Source organism: Stegostoma tigrinum, chromosome 4 (assembly GCF_030684315.1).
Source record: "Stegostoma tigrinum isolate sSteTig4 chromosome 4, sSteTig4.hap1, whole genome shotgun sequence".
Lineage (NCBI taxonomy): Eukaryota > Metazoa > Chordata > Chondrichthyes > Orectolobiformes > Stegostomatidae > Stegostoma > Stegostoma tigrinum.
Genome location: NC_081357.1, coordinates 36,675,159 through 36,698,304, shown reverse-complemented (window position 1 = coordinate 36,698,304; position 23,146 = coordinate 36,675,159). Strand labels below are relative to the sequence as shown.

The 23,146-nt window shown below is 45.9% G+C and overlaps 1 protein-coding gene across 1 annotated transcript; it reads left to right on the top strand.

Moving 5' to 3' along the window:
* The first annotated feature begins 180 nt into the window (after nt 1-180).
* Nucleotides 181-19,376, top strand: zgc:153284 (uncharacterized protein LOC751696 homolog). The gene is made up of 3 exons (XM_048531675.2): nt 181-349; nt 16,017-16,184; nt 19,018-19,376. Exons 1-3 carry the CDS (start codon nt 305-307, stop codon nt 19,108-19,110), a joined length of 306 nt encoding a protein of 101 aa, XP_048387632.1. The 5' UTR covers nt 181-304; the 3' UTR covers nt 19,111-19,376.
* Nucleotides 19,377-23,146: the final 3,770 nt, after the last annotated feature.

Sequence of the window (23,146 nt, the reverse complement as noted above, 5' to 3'; positions counted from 1 at the left end):
GTTTTAAAAGCTGAGTTTGGCTTCTTAACTTTGTTTCTGTTTTAAAATCCACGGCCCTGTATCCCTGGCACTTCAGCAAAGACTCAGTTAAGGGAAACGTAATTATTCCCTCAAGGATGTACTTGTGAACCCCACCCCTCTGCGTTGAGCATTGCAAATGACTTGCTTACGTTGTATTTAACGCTGGAAAAGCCGGAAGAACTGCAAAGCTGGAGTTTAGTTGCGACAAAGTGATTGGGCGTTAAAGTGTAGCAAATTTTATGCAGTTCGCTCGGGTCTGATTAAGTTGAACTAACTCTTCATCATGGTCATCACCATTTATTACACTAGCATCACTGCAACATCGGCGGTAAAAATTGAGTTCAATGCTTAACTATCTTTTTTTTCTACCCTTATTTAGTGGAATGTCAGCCTTGTATTTGCTACATGATCGTACCTGTATATACTGTGTGGGGTGTGGGCGCGTTCGACCAGTGTTTAACTGAATGTTCTCACTGCTAGGGAAAGTGAACATTTAACAAAGGGGACAATAAATCGTGTTGGTACAATGAGGAAAAGGAAAGAATATGTCTTGCGAAATGCAAAATTACGGAAGGTTTTTTACTGTGACGAAAGTTATTGGAATTCTGAACACAGTTGTCAAGTTAGCATTGGAAATGATTTGCCTTCAGAAAATTTAAGTGAATAGTCAAATCAGACGCTGACTAGCTCACGCCATAATTTCAATCTCAATAGGTATTTTATGGAAAGTGAGGTGAGAATATTTACCTAAAATGACTGGGGCACTCCTTACCTGTTAGGTGAGATTTGTTGTGATGTATATTTGCACTTGTGTGAAATACAGCAAAAAGGAGCAATTGTGTGTTTCCCAAAGAACTCGTTGGGCTCCAATTGTGGGTGTTGGAACCGAATTCAAAAAATGAGGTGAGGCTGACAACCTGGAATATTAAAACACTTAACTTAATCTGGCATTAAGTAACCCTTGTGAAACCCGTGTCAATGGGAATGGAGAAAGCTTCCCCAATAACGGGTGAGGCCATTTGTTTGTTGAAGCTGGGTAATCTCAACATTAGGAAACCAAAACATCTCCGTACGTATGAACAAGTGAATTAGGAACAGAAGTAGAGTCTAAGCCTAAAACGTCAGCTTTCCTGCTCCTCAGTGGTGAGTGGTGTTCCACAGGGCTCTGTCCTTGGGCCTCTACTGTTTGTAATTTTTATTAATGACTTGGATGAGGGGATGGAGGATGGGTCAGCAAGTTTGCAGACGACACAAAGGTCGGAGGTGTCGTTGACAGTATAGAGGGCTGTTGTAGGCTGCAGCGGGACATTGACAGGATGCAGAGATGGGCTGAGAGGTGGCAGATGGAGTTCAACCTGGATAAATGCGAGGTGATGCATTTTGGAAGGTCGAATTTGAAAGCTGAGTACAGGATTAAGGATAGGATTCTTGGCAGCGTGGAGGAACAGAGGGATCTTGGTGTGCAGATACATAGATCCCTTAAAATGGCCACCCAAGTGGACAGGGTTGTTAAGAAAGCATATGGTGTTTTGGCTTTCATTAACAGGGGGATTGAGTTTAAGAGTCGTGAGATCTTGTTGCAGCTCTATAAAACTTTGGTTAGACCGCACTTGGAATACTGCGTCCAGTTCTGGGTGCCCTATTATAGGAAAGATGTGGATGCTTTGGAGAGGGTTCAGAGGAGGTTTACCAGGATGCTGCCTGGACTGGAGGGCTTATCTTATGAAGAGAGGTTGTCTGAGCTCGGTCTCTTTTCATTGGAGAAAAGGAGGAGGAGAGGGGACCTAATTGAGGTATACAAGATAATGAGAGGCATAGATAGAGTTGATAGCCAGAGACTATTTCCCAGGGCAGAAATGGCTAGCACGAGGGGTCATAGTTTTAAGCTGGTTGGTGGAAAGTATAGAGGGGATGTCAGAGGCAGGTTCTTTACGCAGAGAGTTGTGAGAGCATGGAATGCGTTGCCAGCAGCAGTTGTGGAAGCAAGGTCATTGGGGTCATTTAAGAGATTGCTGGACATGTATGTGGTCACAGAAATTTGAGGGTGCATACATGAGGATCAATGGTCGGCGCAACATTGTGGGCTGAAGGGCCTGTTCTGTGCTGTACTATTCTATGTTCTAAGCTGCTGCTTGGCCTGCTGTGTTCATCCAGCTGTACACCTTGTTATCTAGGAACAGAAGTAGGTCGTTATTTGGCCTTTTGAGCCTGCTCCACCATTCAGTACAACCATGGCTGATTAGTTTTGTGTTCTGAATTTCACCTTCCTGTCTTCCCCTGGGTGCCTGTGATTGCCTTGCTGAACATGAATCTACCCACCTCTGTTGTACAAATATTCAATGACTGCACCTTCCGTGGCAGAGTTCCAAAGTTACACAAACCTCCGAGAGGAAATGAATTCTTCTCACCTCTGTCCCAAATTGGTATTCTGAATTTTAAAATAGTGGCCCGTAGTTCTGGATTCACCCAGGGAGGAATATCCTATCCACATCCACCTTCAGAAAACTATTCAGGATCTTAAAGGTCAATCTAATCACCCCTTGATCTTCTAAACTCCAATGAAAACAAGCCTAACTTGTCCAATGCTTGCTTGTAAGACAATAGCTCATTCCAAATATCAAATGAGTAAACTAACTCTGAACAGCTTTGAATATACTTACATCCTTCCTTAAATAAAGAGACCAAAACTACACACAGTATTGGAGATGTAGTCTCATTAATACCCTGTATGACTGAAGCATTACATCCTTACTTTTATGTTCTGTCATAATGGAGAGTGGCATTCCAATAGCCTTATTCAGGCACTGCAATGAATACTAACTTTTTGTAACTTATGCAGTAGAACACCTAGATCCTTTCCAAACAGACTGAAACTGCCATTGAATTAAGGGATCAGACGCAGAGGAATTTGTGTGTACAAGAGTTTTTTTAAATTCAGTATTGAATGTACCTTCTGGAGAAAGAGCAGAATGTGACCTACTCTTGGAAAATAAGACAGGGCAAGTGACTGAGGTGTCAGTGGGGGGAAAAACTTTGGCGCCAGTGATCATAACTACTTTAAAACTAATAGAATATGAAAATGGATAGACTTGATCTAAAAGTCAGCGTTCTAAATTGGAAGAAGGCCAATTTAGACAGTATTTGGCAAGAACTTTCAAAAGTTGGTTGGGGTAGGTATTCACAGAAGGGATGGCTAGAAAGTAAGAAGCCTTCAAAAATGAGATAACCAGAGTCCAGGTACATAGCACCTTGTTAGGGTGAAGGGCAAGTTTATGGGTATGTGTGGGGAATGCTGGAAGACTAGAGAAACAGAGGTTCTAGTGGGGGGAAAAGAAAGGAAGCATATGTCAGGTACAGACAGCAGGATTGAGTGAATCCCTTGAGGGCAGTAGGCATGTACTTAAGAGGGAAATCAGGAGGGCAAAAAGGGACATGATATAGCTTTGGAAAATAGGGTTGAGGAGAATCCAAAGGGTTTCTACTAATACATTAAGGACAAAAGAGTAGTTAGGCAGAGAACAGGGCCACTTAAAGATCAGCAGGGCTGGCTAAATGATTATTTTGTCTCCATGTTTACTGTAGAGAAGGATATGGAAGCTAGTGAATTTGGGGGAAATAGACAGTGATACCTTAAAACACAGAAAAGTGGATAATTCCCCAGGATGGGATCATGTGTCCCCTAAACTTTGTTGGAAGCTAGGAAAGTGATTGCTGGCCCCTTGCTGACAGCCCCAGGTGAGGTGCTAGAAATCTGGAGATTGGCTAACGTGGTGCCATTATCTAAGAAACATGGTAAGAAAAAGCTAGGGAACTATAGACCATTGAGTCTGACATCAATGGTAGGCAAGTTGTTGTGGGGGATTTTGAGGGACAACATTTACATGTATTTTGAAAGGCAAGCACTGATTAGGGATTGTCAGCATGGCTTTGTGCATGGGAAATCATGTCTCATTAACTAGAGTTCTTTTTTGAAGATGTGACAAAGAGGTTGATGAAGGTAGGGTGGTGGATGCTGTTGATACGGAGATTTGACCAGGCTTTGCAGGGTAGACTCATTAACAAGGTTAAATCACATGCAATGCAATGCAAGGCAATGTAGCCATTTGGATAGAAAATTAGTAATAGTGGTGGTGCAGGAATGCTTTTTGAACTGGAGGCTTGTGACCAGCAGTGTGCCACAGGGAATGATGCTGGGTCCACTGTTTTTTGTCACCTATGTAAATGATTCCAAGGATGTTGCCAGGGTTGGAGGGTTTGAGCTATAGGGAGAGGCTGAATAGGCTGGGGCTATTTTCTCTGGAGGCTGAGGGGTGATCTTTATAGAAGTTTATATAATCATGATGGGGCATGGATAGGGTGACTAGTCAAGCTCTTTTCCCCAGGGTAGGGGAATCCAAAACTAGAGGGCATAGGTTTAATGTGAGAGGGGAAAGATTTAAAAGGGACCTGAGGGCCAACACTTTCACAGAAGGTGGTGCATGTAGGGAATGAACTGCCAGAGGAAGTGGTGGAGCTTGGTACAATTACAACACTTAAAAGGCATGTGAATAGATATGTGAACCAGAAGGGTTCAGAAAGAGATGGGCTGAATGCTGACAAATGGGACTAGATTAATTTAGGATATCTGGTCGGCATGGATGAGTTGACCAAAGGATCTGTTTCCATGCTGTACACCTCTGACTCTGAACCTCGGGCAATATTTTGGCTGTCTGTCTTCGGCTATTTCATTATAACTTTTATCATAAGGTCAGAATATGTTGTTTACTGTGTTTGTTTAGTTCCGTTCTTAATGCCTCAGATAATGAAGTAGTCCTTGTTTTGCATACAGCAAGATTTGAGCAACATTTCAGGCTTGGACTGATAAGTGGCTCTTGCACTCCACACATTACATCAGTGACCATCTCTATCACGAAGGGATCTAACTATCTTTCCCGATATTCATCCATGTCAATGGCAGGGAGCATATTAAAAATAATCTCACTTGAACATAAAAATATGTTTGGTACAAGAGCAAGTCAGAGGTTCTGTGACTTTCAATCTGACTTTCCAAATTCTTTACTGCCATCGGGAATGTGCTGGAACATGTTTGATACGTGCAATTCCAACAAGAAGTTGAGTGGCTGGACAACATTCAGGACAAAGCATTCCACTTTGCACCTGTACACCCTCCCCTCCCCCACAGCACATTCAACTACTTTCAACATTCTTCTTCTCCACCACTGGTACATATTGACTGCTATGTGTCCTATCTGCAAGATGCACTGCAGTAACTCACCAATGCTTCTAAGGCTGAGCCCCTCAAAACCACCTCTTGTAGAGGGATAAGGGGGGCCAGGAGCATGGGAAACCTTAAGCTGCAAGTTCCTCTTCAAGCCACACAGCATCCTGACTTGAACGGGAATGGGATTGGGATGATGTAGTGAGGTGGACAGAAAATTAGCTAACAGACAGGAAACAGAGTAAGAATAAATCAGTCTCTTTCTGAACGGCAGGCAGTGACCAGTGGTCTTCCACAGGGGCTGGTATTGAGACTCCAGCTAATCACAAAATATATTTGATTTAGATGAGGGATTTAAATGTTATATATCTCAATTTGCAGAAAACACAAAGCTGGGTGAAGGGTGAGCATTAAGGAGGATGTGATTTGGACAGGGGTTGAGTGAGTGGGCTAATACGTGGCAGATGCAGTAAAATGTGGATACATGTGAGATTATCCACAAATAGGAAGGGATATTATTATTGGAACACTGTAAATTGAGACAGGGAAATGTGCACTGAGACCTATGTGGTCTCATGCACCACCTGTCACTGAAACTAAGACTTCGGGTGCAGCAGGTAGTGAATTATGTTGGCCTTCATAGTGAGAGGTTTCAAATACAGGAATGAGGATGCCTTGTTGCATTTATGCAGGGCCTTGGTAAAGCCACACCTGGAACATTGTGTGCAGTTTTAGTCTCCTTATCTGAGGATGTTTTTGCTGTTGAGGGAGCACAGGAAAGGTTTACTGGGATGGCAGGACTGATGTATGAGCAGAGATTCAGTTGGTTAGAATTGTATTCACTGGTGCTTAGAAGAATGATGGGGGTGTGGGAGGAGATGACATAGAAACCTATAAAATTCTACTAGGATGGACAGGTTACATGCACGAAGGATGTTCCCAATGGTGCTCGAGTGCAGAAACATGGGTCATAGTTTAAGAAATTTAAACTTTTGGGACTAAGGTGAGGAGAAATTTCTTCAACCAGAGTGTTGAGCCTGTGGAATTCATTGCTACAGAATGTGTTTGAGGTCAAAAACATTGTGTTTTCAAGAGATGGTACTGACGGGATGTGGGGGGAGGGGGGGATTAGCATACTGAGCTTGATAATCAGCCATGATCATAAAATATGGCGGGAGTAGGCTCAAGGGGCCAATGGCCTACCCCCTGCTCTTATCTTCTTTATTTTTATAAAACTATATCACTGTTCTTTCATTGTTGGAAATCGTGGAACTCCTTCCCACCGTGGATGCAGCAGCTCCAGTAGTCTCCAGTAAAGTTTGAGAAGGACTAGAAATATTGGCCTAGCCAGAGATAATCATGTTCTATGAATGAATGAATGAATTTTTAAAACAAAAAAATACGAAAATGATATCAGAGATAATGGGAACTGCAGATGCTGGAGATTCCAAGATAATAAAATGTGAGGCTGGATGAACACAGCAGGCCAAGCAGCATCTCAGGAGCACAAAAGCTGACGTTTCGGGCCTAGTCCCTTCATCAGAGAGGGGGATGGGGGGAGGGAACTGGAATAAATAGGGAGAGAGGGGGAGGCGGACCGAAGATGGAGAGTAAAGAAGATAGGTGGAGAAGGTGTGGGTGGGGAGGTAGGGAGGGGATAGGTCAGTCCAGGGAAGACGGACAGGTCAAGCAGGTGGGATGAGGTTAGTAGGTAGCTGGGGGTGCGGCTTGGGGTGGGAGGAAGGGATGGGTGAGAGGAAGAACCGGTTAGGGAGGCAGAGACAGGTTGGACTGGTTTTGGGATGCAGTGGGTGGGGGGGAAGAGCTGGGCTGGTTGTGTGGTGCAGTGGGGGGAGGGGATGAACTGGGCTGGTTTAGGGATGCAGTGGGGGAAGGGGAGATTTTGAAACTGGTGAAGTCCACATTGATACCATATGGCTGCAGGGTTCCCAGGCGGAATATGAGTTGCTGTTCCTGCAACCTTCGGGTGGCATCATTGTGGCAGTGCAGGAGGCCCATGATGGACATGTCATCAAGAGAATGGGAGGGGGAGTGGAAATGGTTTGCGACTGGGAGGTGCAGTTGTTTGTTGCGAACTGAGCGGAGGTGTTCTGCAAAGCGGTCCCCAAGCCTCCGCTTGGTTTCCCCAATGTAGAGAAAGCCGCACCGGGTACAGTGGATGCAGTATACCACATTGGCAGATGTGCAGGTGAACCTCTGCTTAATGTGGAATGTCATCTTGGGGCCTGGGATGGGGGTGAGGGAGGAGGTGTGGGGACAAGTGTAGCATTTCCTGCGGTTGCAGGGGAAGGTGCCGGGTGTGGTGGGGTTGGGGGGCAGTGTGGAGCGAACAAGGGAGTCACGGAGAGAGTGGTCTCTCCGGAAAGCAGACAGGGGTGGGGATGGAAAAATGTCTTGGGTGGTGGGGTCGGATTGTAAATGGCGGAAGTGTCGGAGGATAATGCGTTGTATCCGGAGGTTGGTAGGGTGGTGTGTGAGAACGAGGGGCGGTTGTGGCGGGGGCGGGGTGTGAGGGATGTGTCGCGGGAAATGCGGGAGACGCGGTCAAGGGCGTTCTCAATCACCGTGGGGGGGAAGTTGCGGTCCTTAAAGAACTTGGACATCTGGGATGTGCGGGAGTGGAATGTCTTATCGTGGGAGCAGATGCGGCGGAGGCGGAGGAATTGCGAATAGGGGATGGAATTTTTGCAGGAGGGTGGGTGGGAGGAGGTGTATTCTAGGTAGCTGTGGGAGTCGGTGGGCTTGAAATGGACATCAGTTACAAGCTGGTTGCCTGAGATGGAGACTGAGAGGTCCAGGAAGGTGAGGGATGTGCTGGAGATGGCCCAGGTGAACTGAAGGTTGGGGTGGAAGGTGTTGGTGAAGTGGATGAACTGTTCGAGCTCCTCTGGGGAGCAAGAGGCGGCGCCGATACAGTCATCAATGTACCGGAGGAAGAGGTGGGGTTTGGGGCCTGTGTAGGTGCGGAAGATGGACTGTTCCACGTAACCTACAAAGAGGCAGGCATAGCTGGGGCCCATGCGGGTGCCCATGGCCACCCCCTTAGTCTGTAGGAAGTGGGAGGAGTCAAAAGAGAAGTTGTTGAGTGTGAGGACGAGTTCCGCTAGGCGGATGAGAGTGTCGGTGGAGGGGGCCTGGTCGGGCCTGCGGGACAGGAAGAAGCGGAGGGCCTTGAGGCCATCTCCATGCGGAATGCAGGTGTACAGGGACTGGACGTCCATGGTGAATATGAGGTGTTGGGGGCCAGGGAATTGGAAGTCCTGGAGGAGGTGGAGGGCGTGGGTGGTGTCACGGACATAGGTGGGGAGTTCCTGGACCAAAGGGGAGAAAATGGAGTCCAGATAGGTGGAGATGAGTTCGGTGGGGCAGGAGCAGGCTGAGACGATGGGTCGACCAGGGCAGGCAGGTTTGTGGATTTTGGGAAGGAGATAGAAACGGGCCGTGCGGGGTTGGGGAACAATGAGGTTGGAGGCTGTGGGTGGGAGGTCCCCTGAGGTGATGAGGTCATGAATGGTGTTGGAGATGATGGTTTGGTGCTCGGGTGTGGGGTCATGATCGAGGAGGTGGTAGGAGGTGGTGTCGGAGAGTTGGCGTCTGGCCTCGGCGATGTAGAGGTCAGTACACCATACTACCACTGCGCCACCCTTGTCTGCGGGTTTGATGGTGAGGTTGGGGTTGGAGCGGAGGGAGCGGAGGGCTGCCCGTTCTGCGGGGGAGAGGTTGGAGTGGGTGAGAGGGGTGGAGAGGTTGAGGCGGTTAATGTCTCGACGGCAGTTGGAGATGAAGAGGTCGAGGGAGGGTAGGAGGCCTGGGGGTGGTGTCCAGGAGGAGGACTTGTGTTGGAAGCGGGTGAAGGGGTCAGTGGAAGGAGGGTTGGGTTTTGTATCGGCGCCGCCTCTTGCTCCCCAGAGGAGCTCGAACAGTTCATCCACTTCACCAACACCTTCCACCCCAACCTTCAGTTCACCTGGGCCATCTCCAGCACATCCCTCACCTTCCTGGACCTCTCAGTCTCCATCTCAGGCAACCAGCTTGTAACTGATGTCCATTTCAAGCCCACCGACTCCCACAGCTACCTAGAATACACCTCCTCCCACCCACCCTCCTGCAAAAATTCCATCCCCTATTCCCAATTCCTCCGCCTCCGCCGCATCTGCTCCCACGATAAGACATTCCACTCCCGCACATCCCAGATGTCCAAGTTCTTTAAGGACCGCAACTTCCCCCCCCACGGTGATTGAGAACGCCCTTGACCGCGTCTCCCGCATTTCCCGCGACACATCCCTCACACCCCGCCCCCGCCACAACCGCCCCAAGAGGATCCCCCTCGTTCTCACACACCACCCTACCAACCTCCGGATACAACGCATTATCCTCCGACACTTCCGCCATTTACAATCCGACCCCACCACCCAAGACATTTTTCCATCCCCACCCCTGTCTGCTTTCCGGAGAGACCACTCTCTCCGTGACTCCCTTGTTCGCTCCACACTGCCCTCCAACCCCACCACACCCGGCACCTTCCCCTGCAACCGCAGGAAATGCTACACTTGTCCCCACACCTCCTCCCTCACCCCCATCCCAGGCCCCAAGATGACATTCCACATTAAGCAGAGGTTCACCTGCACATCTGCCAATGTGGTATACTGCATCCACTGTACCCGGTGCGGCTTTCTCTACATTGGGGAAACCAAGCGGAGGCTTGGGGACCGCTTTGCAGAACACCTCCGCTCAGTTCGCAACAAACAACTGCACCTCCCAGTCGCAAACCATTTCCACTCCCCCTCCCATTCTCTTGATGACATGTCCATCACGGGCCTCCTGCACTGCCACAATGATGCCACCCGAAGGTTGCAGGAACAGCAACTCATATTCCGCCTGGGAACCCTGCAGCCATATGGTATCAATGTGGACTTCACCAGTTTCAAAATCTCCCCTTCCCCCACTGCATCCCTAAACCAGCCCAGTTCATCCCCACCCCCCACTGCACCACACAACCAGCCCAGCTCTTCCCCCCCACCCACTGCATCCCAAAACCAGTCCAACCTGTCTCTGCCTCCCTAACCGGTTCTTCCTCTCACCCATCCCTTCCTCCCACCCCAAGCCGCACCCCCAGCTACCTACTAACCTCATCCCACCTGCTTGACCTGTCCGTCTTCCCTGGACTGACCTATCCCCTCCCTACCTCCCCACCCACACCTTCTCCACCTATCTTCTTTACTCTCCATCTTCGGTCCGCCTCCCCCTCTCTCCCTATTTATTCCAGTTCCCTCTCCCCATCCCCCTCTCTGATGAAGGGTCTAGGCCCGAAACGTCAGGTTTTGTGCTCCTGAGATGCTGCTTGGCCTGCTGTGTTCATCCAGCCTCACATTTTATTAATACGAAAATGATATTTGGAGGCTAAGTTTCACTTACTTTCTGTTCAATTGGCTGGACCAGGAAATAATTTAATGTTTAAGATTGACTGTAATAACTCACTTCATTAGTGTCTAAATAACTATTGCACAAGTTAGCACCTGACATCCTTGAATATTGATGCTATTAGAATTTACACAGTAGCCTCTGGAAATGAGAACAAAATCTTGGCATGTGAGATAAAGAAGTACTTTTTGTGAATGAACAAGTTTCAGAAGATTGCTATAGGTGCTTGCATGTGCTGTCCCCTCAGCGCTACATTTCTCCTCACATTTGCCCCCACCACAACCCTTCTACCCTCAACACCTCGGTTCCTCTGCTACCTATCTCTCTGCCTGCCCATCTTAATATCCCTCCCCCTTTTCACCCCAGCTTCCTCCAATTCTGCCTCCAGGTATCAGTCTGCTCTCAGCAGCCTAGGCTCTAACTTTTGGAGTTTACTGCCTAAACGCCCCTACCTTACGTATAAGATTTTAGTTTCCTGCACTAATATCTTTGGAGCAGTGCCAGTTATGTTGAGTACCCTGGAGATCCTTTAGTAAATGGATTAGTCAGTACATTACAATTCTATCAGTACACTTGGAAAAAACAAAAGGGATATTAGTAAAATAGTTACTTGTAAACATCACTAAGGGGACACTAAGAAATGCATTTTTATATTTGTACCACTTTCTCCGTAAAGTGACTTAAGGAGCTACTACACCATTTACTGTCATTTATTGACTGCTCAGCTTGGAAGTTTAATTTTTATTAAAGATCAGCCTTAAAATTAGTAACATCAGAACAGGAAGAGGCTATTTAGCTCCTTGAGCTGGTTCTGCCTTTCAGTCTCTGATCTGTGTCTCAGTAACATTTGGGTTAGGAAAACTGTCAATCTGATTGTTCTGTCACAATTGCCATTTGAGGATGAGAGTTTCATACTTTTACAATCCATTTCTCCTATAAAATAATGAAGGGTATAGATAGAGTTAATGATAGTTGTCTTTTCCCTAGGATGGGAATGAACATCCTAAGGAGGTGGAGGATGTTGATACAATTACAACATTTAAAAGACATTTGGATAGGCACATGAATAGGAAAGGTTTGGCAGGATATGGGCCAGAAGCAGGCAGTTGGGACTAGATTAGAGATAACAAGGTGTACAGCTGGATGAACACAGCAGGCCGAGCAGCGTCAGAGGAGCAGGAAGGCTGATGTTTCGGGCCTAGACCCTTCTTCAGAAATGGGGGAAGGGAAGGGAAGGGTGTTCTGAAATAAATAAGGAGAGAGGGGGAGGTGGATAGAGGAGAAGATAGATGGAGAGCAGACAGACAGGTCAAAGAGGTGGGGATGGAGCCAGTAAAGGTGAGTATGGGTGGGGAGGTAGGGAGGAGATAGGTCAGTCCAGGGAGGATGAACAGGTCAAGGGGGTGGGATGAGGTTAGTAGGTAGGAGATGGGGGTGGATCTTGAGGTGGGAGGACAGGTTAGGGAGTTGGGGACGAGCTGAGCTGGTTTTGGGAAGCGGTAGGGGCAGGGGAGATTTTGAAACTTGTGAAGTCCACGTTGATACCATTGGGCTGCAGGGTTCCCAAGCGGAATATGAGTTGCTGTTCCTGCAACCTTTGGGTGGCATCATTGTGGCACTGCAGGAGGCTCATGATGGACATGTCATCTAAAGAATGGGAGGGGGAGTGGAAATGGTTTGCGACTGGGAGGTGCAGATGTTTATTGCGAACCGAGCGGAGGTGTTCTGCAAAGCGATCCCCAAACCTCCGCTTGGTTTCCCCAGTGTAGAGGAAGCCACACCGGGTACAGTGGATGCAGTATACCACATTGGCAGAACGGGCAGCCCTCCGCTCACTCGGCTCCAACCCCAACCTCACCATCAAACCCGCAGACAAGGGTGGCGCAGTGGTAGTATGGCGCACTGACCTCTACATCGCCGTGGCCAGACGCCAACTCTCCGACACCACCACCTACCGCCCCCTCGATCATGACCCCACACCTGAGCACCAAACCATCATCTCCAACACGATTCATGACCTCATCACCTCAGGGGACCTCCCACCCACAGCCTCCAACCTCATTGTTCCCCAACCCCGCACGGCCCGTTTCTATCTCCTTCCCAAAATCCACAAACCTGCCTGCCCTGGTCAACCCATCGTTTCAGCCTGCTCCTGCCCCACCGAACTCATCTCCACCTATTCTGGACTCCATTTTCTCCCCTTTGGTCCAGGAACTCCCCACCTACGTCCGTGACACCACCCATGCCCTCCACCTCCTCCAGGACTTCCAATTCCCTGGCCCCCAACACCTCATTTTCACCATGGACGTCCAGTCCCTATACACCTGCATTCCGCATGCAGATGGCCTCAAGGCCCTCCACTTCTTCCTGTCCCGCAGGCCCGACCAGTCCCCCTCCACCGACACCCTCATCCGCCTAGCCGAACTCGTCCTCACCCTCAACAACTTCTCTTTCAATTCCTCCCACTTCCTACAGACTAAGGGGGTGGCCATGGGCACCCGCATGGGCCCCAGCTATGCCTGCCTCTTTGTAGGTTACGTGGAACAGTCCCTCTTCCGCACCTACACAGGCCCCAAACCCCACCTCTTCCTCCGTTACATTGATGACTGTATCGCCGCCGCCTCTTGCTCCCCAGAGGAGCATGAACAGTTCATGCACTTCACCAACACCTTCCACCCCAACCTTCAGTTCACCTGGGCCAACTTCAGCACATCCCTCACCTTCCTGGATCTCTGTCTCCATCTCAGGCAACCAGCTTGTAACTGATGTCCATTTCAAGCCCACCGACTCCCACAGCTACCTAGAATACACCTCCTCCCACCCACCCTCCTGCAAAAATTCCATTCCCTATTCCCAATTCCTCCGCCTCTGCCACATCTGCTCCCACGATGAGGCATTCCACTCCCGCAGATCCCAGATGCCCAAGTTCTTCAAGGACCGCAACTTTCCCCCCACAGTGGTCGAGAACGCCCTTGACCGCGTCTCCCGCATTTCCCGCAACACATCCCTCACACCCCGCCCCCGCCACAACCGCCCAAAGAGGATCCCCCTCGTTCTCACACACCACCCCACCAACCTCCGGATACAACGCATCATCCTCCGACACTTCCGCCATCTACAATCCGACCCCACCACCCAAGACATTTTTTCCATCCCCACCCCTGTCTGCTTTCTGGAGAGACCAATCTCTCCGTGACTCCCTTGTTCGCTCCACACTGCCCTCCAACCCCACCACACCCGGCACCTTCCCCTGCAACTGCAGGAAATGCTACGCTTGCCCCCACACCACCTCCCTCACCCCTATCCCAGGGCCCAGATGACTTTCCACATTAAGCAGAGGTTCACCTGCACATCTGCCAATGTGGTATACTGCATCCGCTGTACCTGGTGTGGCTTCCTCTACATTGGGGAAACCAAGTGGAGGCTTGGAGACCGCTTTGCAGAACACCTCCGCTCGGTTCGCAATAAACAACTGCACCTCCCAGTCGCAAACCATTTCCACGCCCCCTCCCATTCTTTAGATGACATGTCCATCATGAGCCTCCTGCAGTGCCACAATGATGCCACCCGAAGGTTGCAGGAACAGCAACTCATATTCCACTTGGGAACCCTGCAGCCCAATGGCATCAATGTGGACTTCACCAGCTTCAAAATCTCCCCTTCCCCCACCTCATTCCCAAAACCAGCCCAGTTCGTCCCCTCCCCCCACTGCACCACACAACCAGCCCAGCTCTTCCCCTCCACCCACTGCATCCCAAAACCAGTCCAACCTGTCTCTGCCGCCCTAACCTGTTCTTCCTCTCACCCATCCCGTCCTCCCACCCCAAGCCGCACCTCCATCTCCTACCTACTAACCTCATTCCACCTCCTTGACCTGTCCGTCTTCCCTGGACTGACCTATCCCCTCCCTACCTCCCCACCTATACTCTCCTCTCCACCTATCTTCTTTTCTCTCCATCATCGGTCTGCCTCCCCCTCTCTCCCTATTTATTCCAGAACCCTCACCCCATCCCCCTCTCTGATGAAGGGTCTAGGCACGAAACATCAGCTTTTGTGCTCCTGAGATGCTGCTGGGCCTGCTGTGTTCATCCAGCCTCACATTTTATTATCTTACTTTTGAGTTAATGCTGCATTCTCTCCAAGGCTAGTATAAGTATAACCTTCCTGAAGTCTAGCACTTACAACTGAACACATTACTCCAGCTGTGGTCTGTTGCACATCTGTCGTACAACTTCTCCTCCCTTGCTTTCTAGGTCCCTTAATATAAAGGTCCGCATTCCACTAGAATTTGAATTTTCTTGTATCTGCCCATGATCATTAAAATGGTAATGTACATGGACTTCTAAGTTGTCTCCAATTCCATTGGATGAGGTAGACACAAATCATCCTCAATCCCAAGGGACTGCTTAAAAAGAAGAATGAACCATTTGCAAGGAACCCCCGAGTTTCTTTGGGTCTCCATGGAGTTTGAGTTGGATTTATTGTTGGTACGTGTACTGAGATACAGAGAAAAGTGTTGTTTTGCATGCTAAACAGGCAGATGGTATCATACAAAAGTGCATCAGGTTAGCAAAAACAGAATGCAGAATACAATGTTACAGCAGCAGAGAAGGTGCGGAGAGAGAAATCATAATTAACTTTTGAGAGGTCAGTTCAAAAGTCTGGTGGGGAAGAAGCTGTTCTTGAATCTATTCATACATGTATTCAAACTTTTGCATCTTCTGCCTAACAGAAGAGGTTGGAAGAGAGTATAGTCAGGGTGGGAGGGGTCATTGATTTGTGTTGGTTGCTTTCCCGAGGCAGCAGGAAGTATGGATGGAGCCAGTGGATGGAAGGCTGGTTTGTGCAGTGGTCTAGGGCTGTGTTCACTACTGTCTGTAGTTTCTTGTGGACTTGGGGAAGAGCAGTTTCCATACCACACTGATGCATCCAGAATAAGATGCTTTCTGTGGTGCATCTATAAAAATTGGTAAGGGTCCTCGTGGACATGCTGAATGTCCTTTGCCCCCTGAAAAAGCAGAGACATTGTTGTGCTAACGTAATCATTGTAATTTTTTGGCTCTAAAGTAAATGACTTCACATTTGCTTATATTTAAAAGTATTTATTACCACTTTCCCACTTACTTTAATTATTAATCTCATTGTAATTTTACACTTTCACCTACAGTGTTCACAATGTTGCCATCTTAATGTGGCTTTCTCGACATTCAAGTTGTTAAACACAATGAACAGTTGAGTTTTTTACATACAGTTTTGCCAGACACTACAATCTGAACTCTATTATAATCCTACAACTAAAATGATCAACAATTATTATTTTTTTAACTCATTACAGTTAGAAAGTCACCAGTCAAGAATTATTAACTGCTTGGTGAGCTTGAATATACACTACGAGTTGATTGATCTATCAACAGGTCAAGGTTTGCTGGATGAAATGAGACAAAAGGTGGGGGATCCGAAAGCTATGGCCCCCCAAATATTTAATGGAGACCAGTACTGTGGGGTAAGTTGGAACTGTGCTTTAGTTTTCTTCTAATTGGTGCAAATAAAACAAATTTATCCTTGTTTATACTATGCTTTTTAGTATCTTCTAGCGTAGGCAATGAAATACGTGTACATCATAAAGACATTTTCCCACAAAACTTGCTGCCATTTACACTAGGTCTGTGGTATTCAGAAGCACTTTTTTTCTTTGTACAATATGAAACTATCCTTCTTCCCTTTATAGAACCCAACTAACATTTGACATAGTTTTGAAGCTTGCCATTACAGCAGTCTTATGGAGAGAAAAGCACAGATAATAGAGGCCATCAAGAGACACAAATGCTTTTTTTTAAAATGAAAACTAAGCCTTTGATCTCAATAAAATGCAGTACAGTGTTCCAACAAAATCCATTTAATCTTTCAGAAATAAAATGTTTATTAGGGGCTTCATCTCATGGAAAAGCAAAAGAAACATGGACAGTTTTCTGAATGAATTCAAATCATGATTTTAGATAAGGAATGAAGAATATAATTAAGGATGTTGTTTTTAAAAGAAGTTTCATGGAATGCTGTGGCCTTTCAATATAGTACAGTAAACGCCATCCTCTGAAAAAGGTATAAAAGGTGAACATATGAGGTCTTTGCTGGGTGACAGCAGAAGAGGCAATTGTCAATTCAGATGACAATATTAATTGAAAACAACATAATTAAGCATTCTAATGCCAGATATATATCAAGCCTGACATTATTGAAGCATTTGCTCGCTAGGAGTTATGACACATTGTTTAATGACTTATTCTCTAGGCATAAAAGAATAAAGTAGCTTTTATTAACAAGTTCCTTTCTCAACTGTTTAAATCTTTATTCATTGGTCTGAATTTTTTTTAAAGTTTTCCTGTATTCGTTTCATAGATGCTATAGAATCCTGATTAGTGCAGGGAGAGGCCATCTGACTAGACAAGTCTGTACGACCCTCTAAAGAGCAACTTACCCAAAGCTAGCCCCCAACCTATTCCCATACCCTGCAATTACCATGGCTAATTCATCCTGCTCATCCCTAGACACTATGGGCAATTTAGCATGGCCAGTTCACCTAATCTTCATCTTTGGACAGTGGGAAGAAACTGGAGCACTTGGCAGAAACCACAAAGAAATGGGGAGAATGTGCAAACTCCACACAGTCACCCAAGCCTGGAATCAAACCAGGGCCACTGGTGTTGTGAGGCAGTGGTGCTAATCACTGATCTACGCTACTGCCAACTGGTACCTATTTTAAATCTGCAATTGCAGCTACAAATAAACTAACTCCATTGAGCATTGCAATGTTTTGAGTGAGTTATAAATTATACATTTGGATGAATACTTTGATTGCTCCTGGCCAGTCCCAGAAAATGATCAGTGGTGGCCAATTGCACAACTGAATGGCTCTTCTGAGCCAGTTGTTGGTGGGATCATTTTCACCCCCAGGACCTCTTTGCCATTGATCTTATTATGGTGAATCCTCCAACTAACTCTTACAAAGCCAATAATAAAATGCGAGAAGCATTTTAAAAAGTCTGTTTCTTTTGTGGAAACTTGAGAAACTTGGGGCCAGTGCATGTGTTAAATCCTGCTGGAGTCAGTCCTAACGTAACCTGTAGCAAAGAACCCAATGTGTTTATTCTGAGATTCTTAAGTGATCATTTATATATAGCATTATTTCTTGAAGCTTAAGTTTGTCCATCCATTTTCTCCCTAGCTCAAGAAATGCTGCATTGCACAAGTGGAACTCCACAGTGAAGATTTTTGTTTTTTAAAAATTTGTTAGTTAAATGAGAATAAGATGCGATCAATAGAGACAGAACAGAGATAGATGTGGATCACAGAAAATGGATTGAAGGAATATGAGGACAGGATAGGTCAATGTAATTAGAACAATGTACAAATTAGCCTGGATAGCAGGAAATATTTCATCAGTGGTCAATGTGTGTGGTGAACTCCCAGATCAAGTAGTGGATGCAAAAGCTGTTGAATTATTTCAGAAAAACTTGCATGTTGCATTGGGTGGGGAGGATAGTGGGGGGGAGCCATTGGTTTCTTAGTAGTTAGATATACAGTCCCGTCTGTGCAGAATTAGGGGACAACAGTTAGGATTAAGGTAAGGGCCGTTCTTTATCAGAGATGCATTTATTGACCGTTGCTAGATGGTGCATTGCCTTTGCACGTGAGGAAATATAGCATCTGCCAGGAGCAAAGGTGGCACTGCCCATATGATCACATTGTGGGGGAAGCATGTACAGTGAGGGTACTTCTACTCAAGGTGAAGCCTCATCTTAAATAGATACACCTATTGATGTTGTTAGAAACTAACCCTTCATTGTCTTTGCCCCTCAATAATAAGATGCATTCATGCCTCTGTCATGATTGTGATGTGCAGACAGTGACAATGGCTATGTTCGCATTGCCAACACAGATTTCATTTTATAATAGAAGAAAGTTAGAATTCCCTCTATTCTCTGTCTGACCACCCCCATTGGAGTGCCACTGAGTAAATGTTGTTTGAAAACATAAGGCACTTGCATTTAAATAACACATTTCACAACCGCCCAATGTCTCAAAATGCTTTACAGCTGAAGTACTTTTTTGAAGCTTAGTCGTCATTGTGAGGTAGGACGTGAAGCAACTAATTTGCTATCATCAAACTCCTACAGACAGTAAAGTGTTAAAACTAAACCATCTGAATTTATTTTTGCATCAAGTCAACGGGGGCATGAATATTAGCCAAGACACTGGGGATAATTATTCTGCCAAATAGTGGGGAAGAAAATGGGGAACAAGAATTAATATGTTGACATTTTGCAATTTATTTTCAGGGTTTTGAAGACTTTGAAAAGGCTGTGGAAGAAAAGAAGATAAAAGAGTTCTTCAAGCTGGAAACCTGTCAAAATCAATCACAAAAGGATTAATCCACGGAAACCAAGATGCACATACAAGTTTAATGTTTTAATTCTTGTATATGGAGTGCTTTTAATCATAGTTACTAATTTTCCTGAGGTATAACATGAGCTCCTACAGCACCAGAAGAAATTTTCTCTTATGCAAATTGTGAGCATTCCTCTTGTTAATTTTGTTGAAACTTTCCTGCATGTATTGCTCATTGAACACAGCAGCGTATCTTTTATAAAATTATAAAATGTATGAAATCCAAATAAAAAATAAATTCTGCTTCAAATTACACTTCTCAATTGATTTATGATGTTACTTGATTGCTATGATAGATAGTTATTAAGGATAAAATCCCTATGGTCCTACTGGATCATAGGGCTGCTCTCACGAGAGCGGGAGATGGCTGGTGGTGGTTTAAAGAGGGTCACCACCCCTTGGATGAGAAGACGGGTTGAGAAGGAGAACCCTTTTATGGGGAAACTTAGCCAGTGTAGGACTGAACCCACACTGTTGGTATTACTCTGCATCACAAGGCAGCCATTCTGCCAAGTGTGATAACTGGCATATGAAAACAATACATCAATTATCTTTTCCTTTACTTACTAAAAAACAAGAGAAGGCTTTGTTGGCAAGTTATAACTAAAGACTAACAATGTGGTTTTCCAAAAGTCTACTTCCTGAGGTAGGAGAGATGAGAAACACTGCTAACGCAGTAATTATTGTCCATCACCAAGACAATAAGAATGAGTGATGTTTGCCTCTGATGTATTATTTTGTGAGTAGTGAAGCTCAGTTAAGCATAGTGTAGAAATGGCACAAATCTAGCAATAGGAAGTGTGAATTGTGCATTCATTTTCATCTTTGTTTTTGGGATATCAGGGTATCTTTGGAATAGCAAAATGGTAGAACAAAACCTCTCAGAAATGCTACCAAAGCATTACCTTCCAATCCTTCCGCCATTTACGTTTTCATTACTGAACTAAACAACTGCCTTTTAATCCTGATTGTCTGCAGTATTGTGATGTAGAGGTGACTCCAAACCAAGAGCAAACTAGTGTGAACTGCCAGGGACATTGACCTCCAACTTGGACTGGCATGTTGCCTTCTTAAAGGAGAACTGCAAGCCTCCAGTCTCAAAGTTCAGAAAGCTCTAGGATAAGCAAAATACTTGGATGTTGGAGATCTGAAACAAACACAGAATGCTGAAGAAACTCAGCAGGTTTGGCAGCATCTGTAGAGAGAGAGAGAGAGAGAGAGAGAGAGAAAGAAACAGCACCAACATTTTGAGACCAGTGTGACTCTTCAGGACTTGAAGATGCTCTGAAGAAGAGTCTTTTTAGATGGTTGTTTTTATTTTGACTGGTGTAAACTTGATGGGCTGAAGGGTCTTTTTCTGTACTGTAGACATATTTGACTATGATTCTATGACATTGAATATAGGCTGTTAGATTTGTGATCTCCAAAGAAGCTGAGGGGTATTAGGGACAGATAGGAAAGTGGAGTTGAGATGACAATCAGATGAGCTGTCATCTTGTTTGATTAGCTGGCTCAATGGGGTAAGTGACCAACTCCTGTCTCTTAACCAAATTTCTCTGAGTAGTTCTAGATCAGTCATTAAGCATCTCACTAGTGCATACAAAGTGCAAAAGTAGATTTTTTAAAAATTAAAGATAACAAATTGTGGGGCTGGATGAACACAGCAGCCAAGCAGCATCTTAGGAGCACAAAAGCTGACATTTCGGGCCCAGACCCCCCTCCAGAAAAGGGGGATGGGGAGAGGATTCTGAAATAAATAGGGAGAGAGGGGGAGGCGGACTGAAGATGGATGTCACTGGCTGGCCAGCATTTATTGCATATCCCTTGATCATTTTTCAGAATTTGCCTCCTAGTTTATGGGTTGTTGGGATTGGCAACCCTGTATCAAATAGCAGCATGCACATTATCAAGGCTTCCTTCACGTTAACATCATGTTTGTATCCATCAGGCTTTTATCATTAGACAGACAAGTGATGGTGATGGTGATGATTTTCCTTGAATTGCTGCAATCACTGATGACACTGATATTGAGTCAGGAATTCCAGGATTCCCAGTGCAGCAATGAGGAAGGTTAAATATGCTGCCATTGAGTAGTATGGGTATTGTTGGTTGCAGATTTGGTGATTGAAATCAGTAGGTATTGTGTGCTATATCTTCTTTGATTGTAACAGCTACAGGGCAATGTAAATCACATCGTACTGTACGCTTAGTTTTTTGGGTGTGATTGGCTTGCTAGGCTATGATTTGTTTCCACCTTTTGTCTGTTTGCTCTGTATCCTCTTGTCTTGAACACTAATTGGGCAGGCTAAATGATCTGGTTCACCTCCAGCATCGAGTAGTGAAGTAGTTTCGGCTCGACTGTATGAACATGTATGTTGCTGAGCTATTGATTCACTGTGAATACCTAGGAAAGTGGATCCTATTCTCAGTTCAGATTCAGTCAGCGCAACATCGAGGGCCAAAGGGCCTGTTCTGCGCTGTATTGTTCTATGTTCTATACATAGAACTTGGGAGCAGAAATAGGCCTTTCGGCCCTTTGAGCCTGCTCCACCACTCAAAATGATCAGGATGGATCATTCAACTCAATCTGTTCTTGCTTTCCCTCATACCCTTTGATCCCAGGAACCCAGGGTTTGATTCCAGACTTGGGTGACTGACAGTGTGGAGTTTGCACATTCTCCATATGTCTGCATGGGTTTCTTCCAGGTGCTGCAGTTTACTCCTACAATTCAAAGATGTACAATTTAGATGGATTGGCCATGCTAAGCTTCCCACAGTGTCCAGACTTACATAGGCTAGGTGGATTAACTATGGTAAATATGGGGATGGGGTGGTGGTGTCAGATGCTCTTTGGAGAGTCTATGCAGAACCTCTGAGTGATTTCTATTTGCACTGTAGGGATTTTATGAACTATACCACAGCATCATGCAGTACAGAAGAGGCCCTTTGGTCCATTGAGTCTGTACCACCAAAATTACACTAAATCTCCACTAGTCATACTTACCAGCCCATAGGCTTGAAGATTATGATGTTTCAGATGCTCACCTAAATACTTTTTAAAGGTTCTGAGGTTATCTGCCTCACCTAACGTCCCAAGTAGTGCATTCCAAAATCCCGCCACCCTCCAGTTTAACAACAACTTCCTCAAATCCCCTATAAGCCTCCTGTCATCCACTTTAAAAGTGTTCCCCTTTATTATTGACTCTTCAACTAAGGGAAACAGCTGCTTTCTATTCATACTGTCCATGTCCCTCATAATCTTATACACCACAATCAGGTCCTCCTGTATATGATGTGGGGCCAGAGGTTAGGAAATACCTGAGGGCAAGGCGTAAGGGAGTGCAGGCCTGGGGTGGGAGAGGCCATGAAAGAGGAGCTGATGGAGGAGGCTGTCCCAAATTTCTTGCCTGAGCAGGTGAGCCAGCTAGACAGCCACAACCCCTCCTTGCCTCAACCTTATTGCCAATCTCTTCGTACCATCTGAATAATGACATATGATGATTAGGTCACTTTAGGACCTTGGGCATGCATTTGTACAGGTAAATTACAGTGATACCAAGTACACATGGCTGGAAAGGTGGTGAAAGTGTCCCTGGCAGAATTTTAGATGTTCCCCTAACAGGAGATTCTTAAATTCTTCCATGCCATCGAATAACAGGTGTTAGAATCAATTCCTCTTTTCATTTTTGGTATTGGCAGGTACTTGAGAAAAATAGATTCCCTTCCTTTAACAGTAGATAGTTGAATACAGCAGTGGATGGTGCAGGTAGCGTAGATGTCGGTAACTGAACAGTCAATTTTGAAATACTTAGCATTGATTGAAATGCCTTGTCCTGATTTCTTGCAGCAGTGGCTGGCTGGCAATACACATAGCGAGCGACAGGTTTTTTTCCCCTTTCTTCACCTGGGGCACAGGGGTGTTAAAATGGCAAACAGATGGGTCAAAATGGACCCTTCTGAGGCCACAAATCAAATATGAGTCCTAATTGTATTGTATTGCTTGTCTTTAATGAGTTTTGA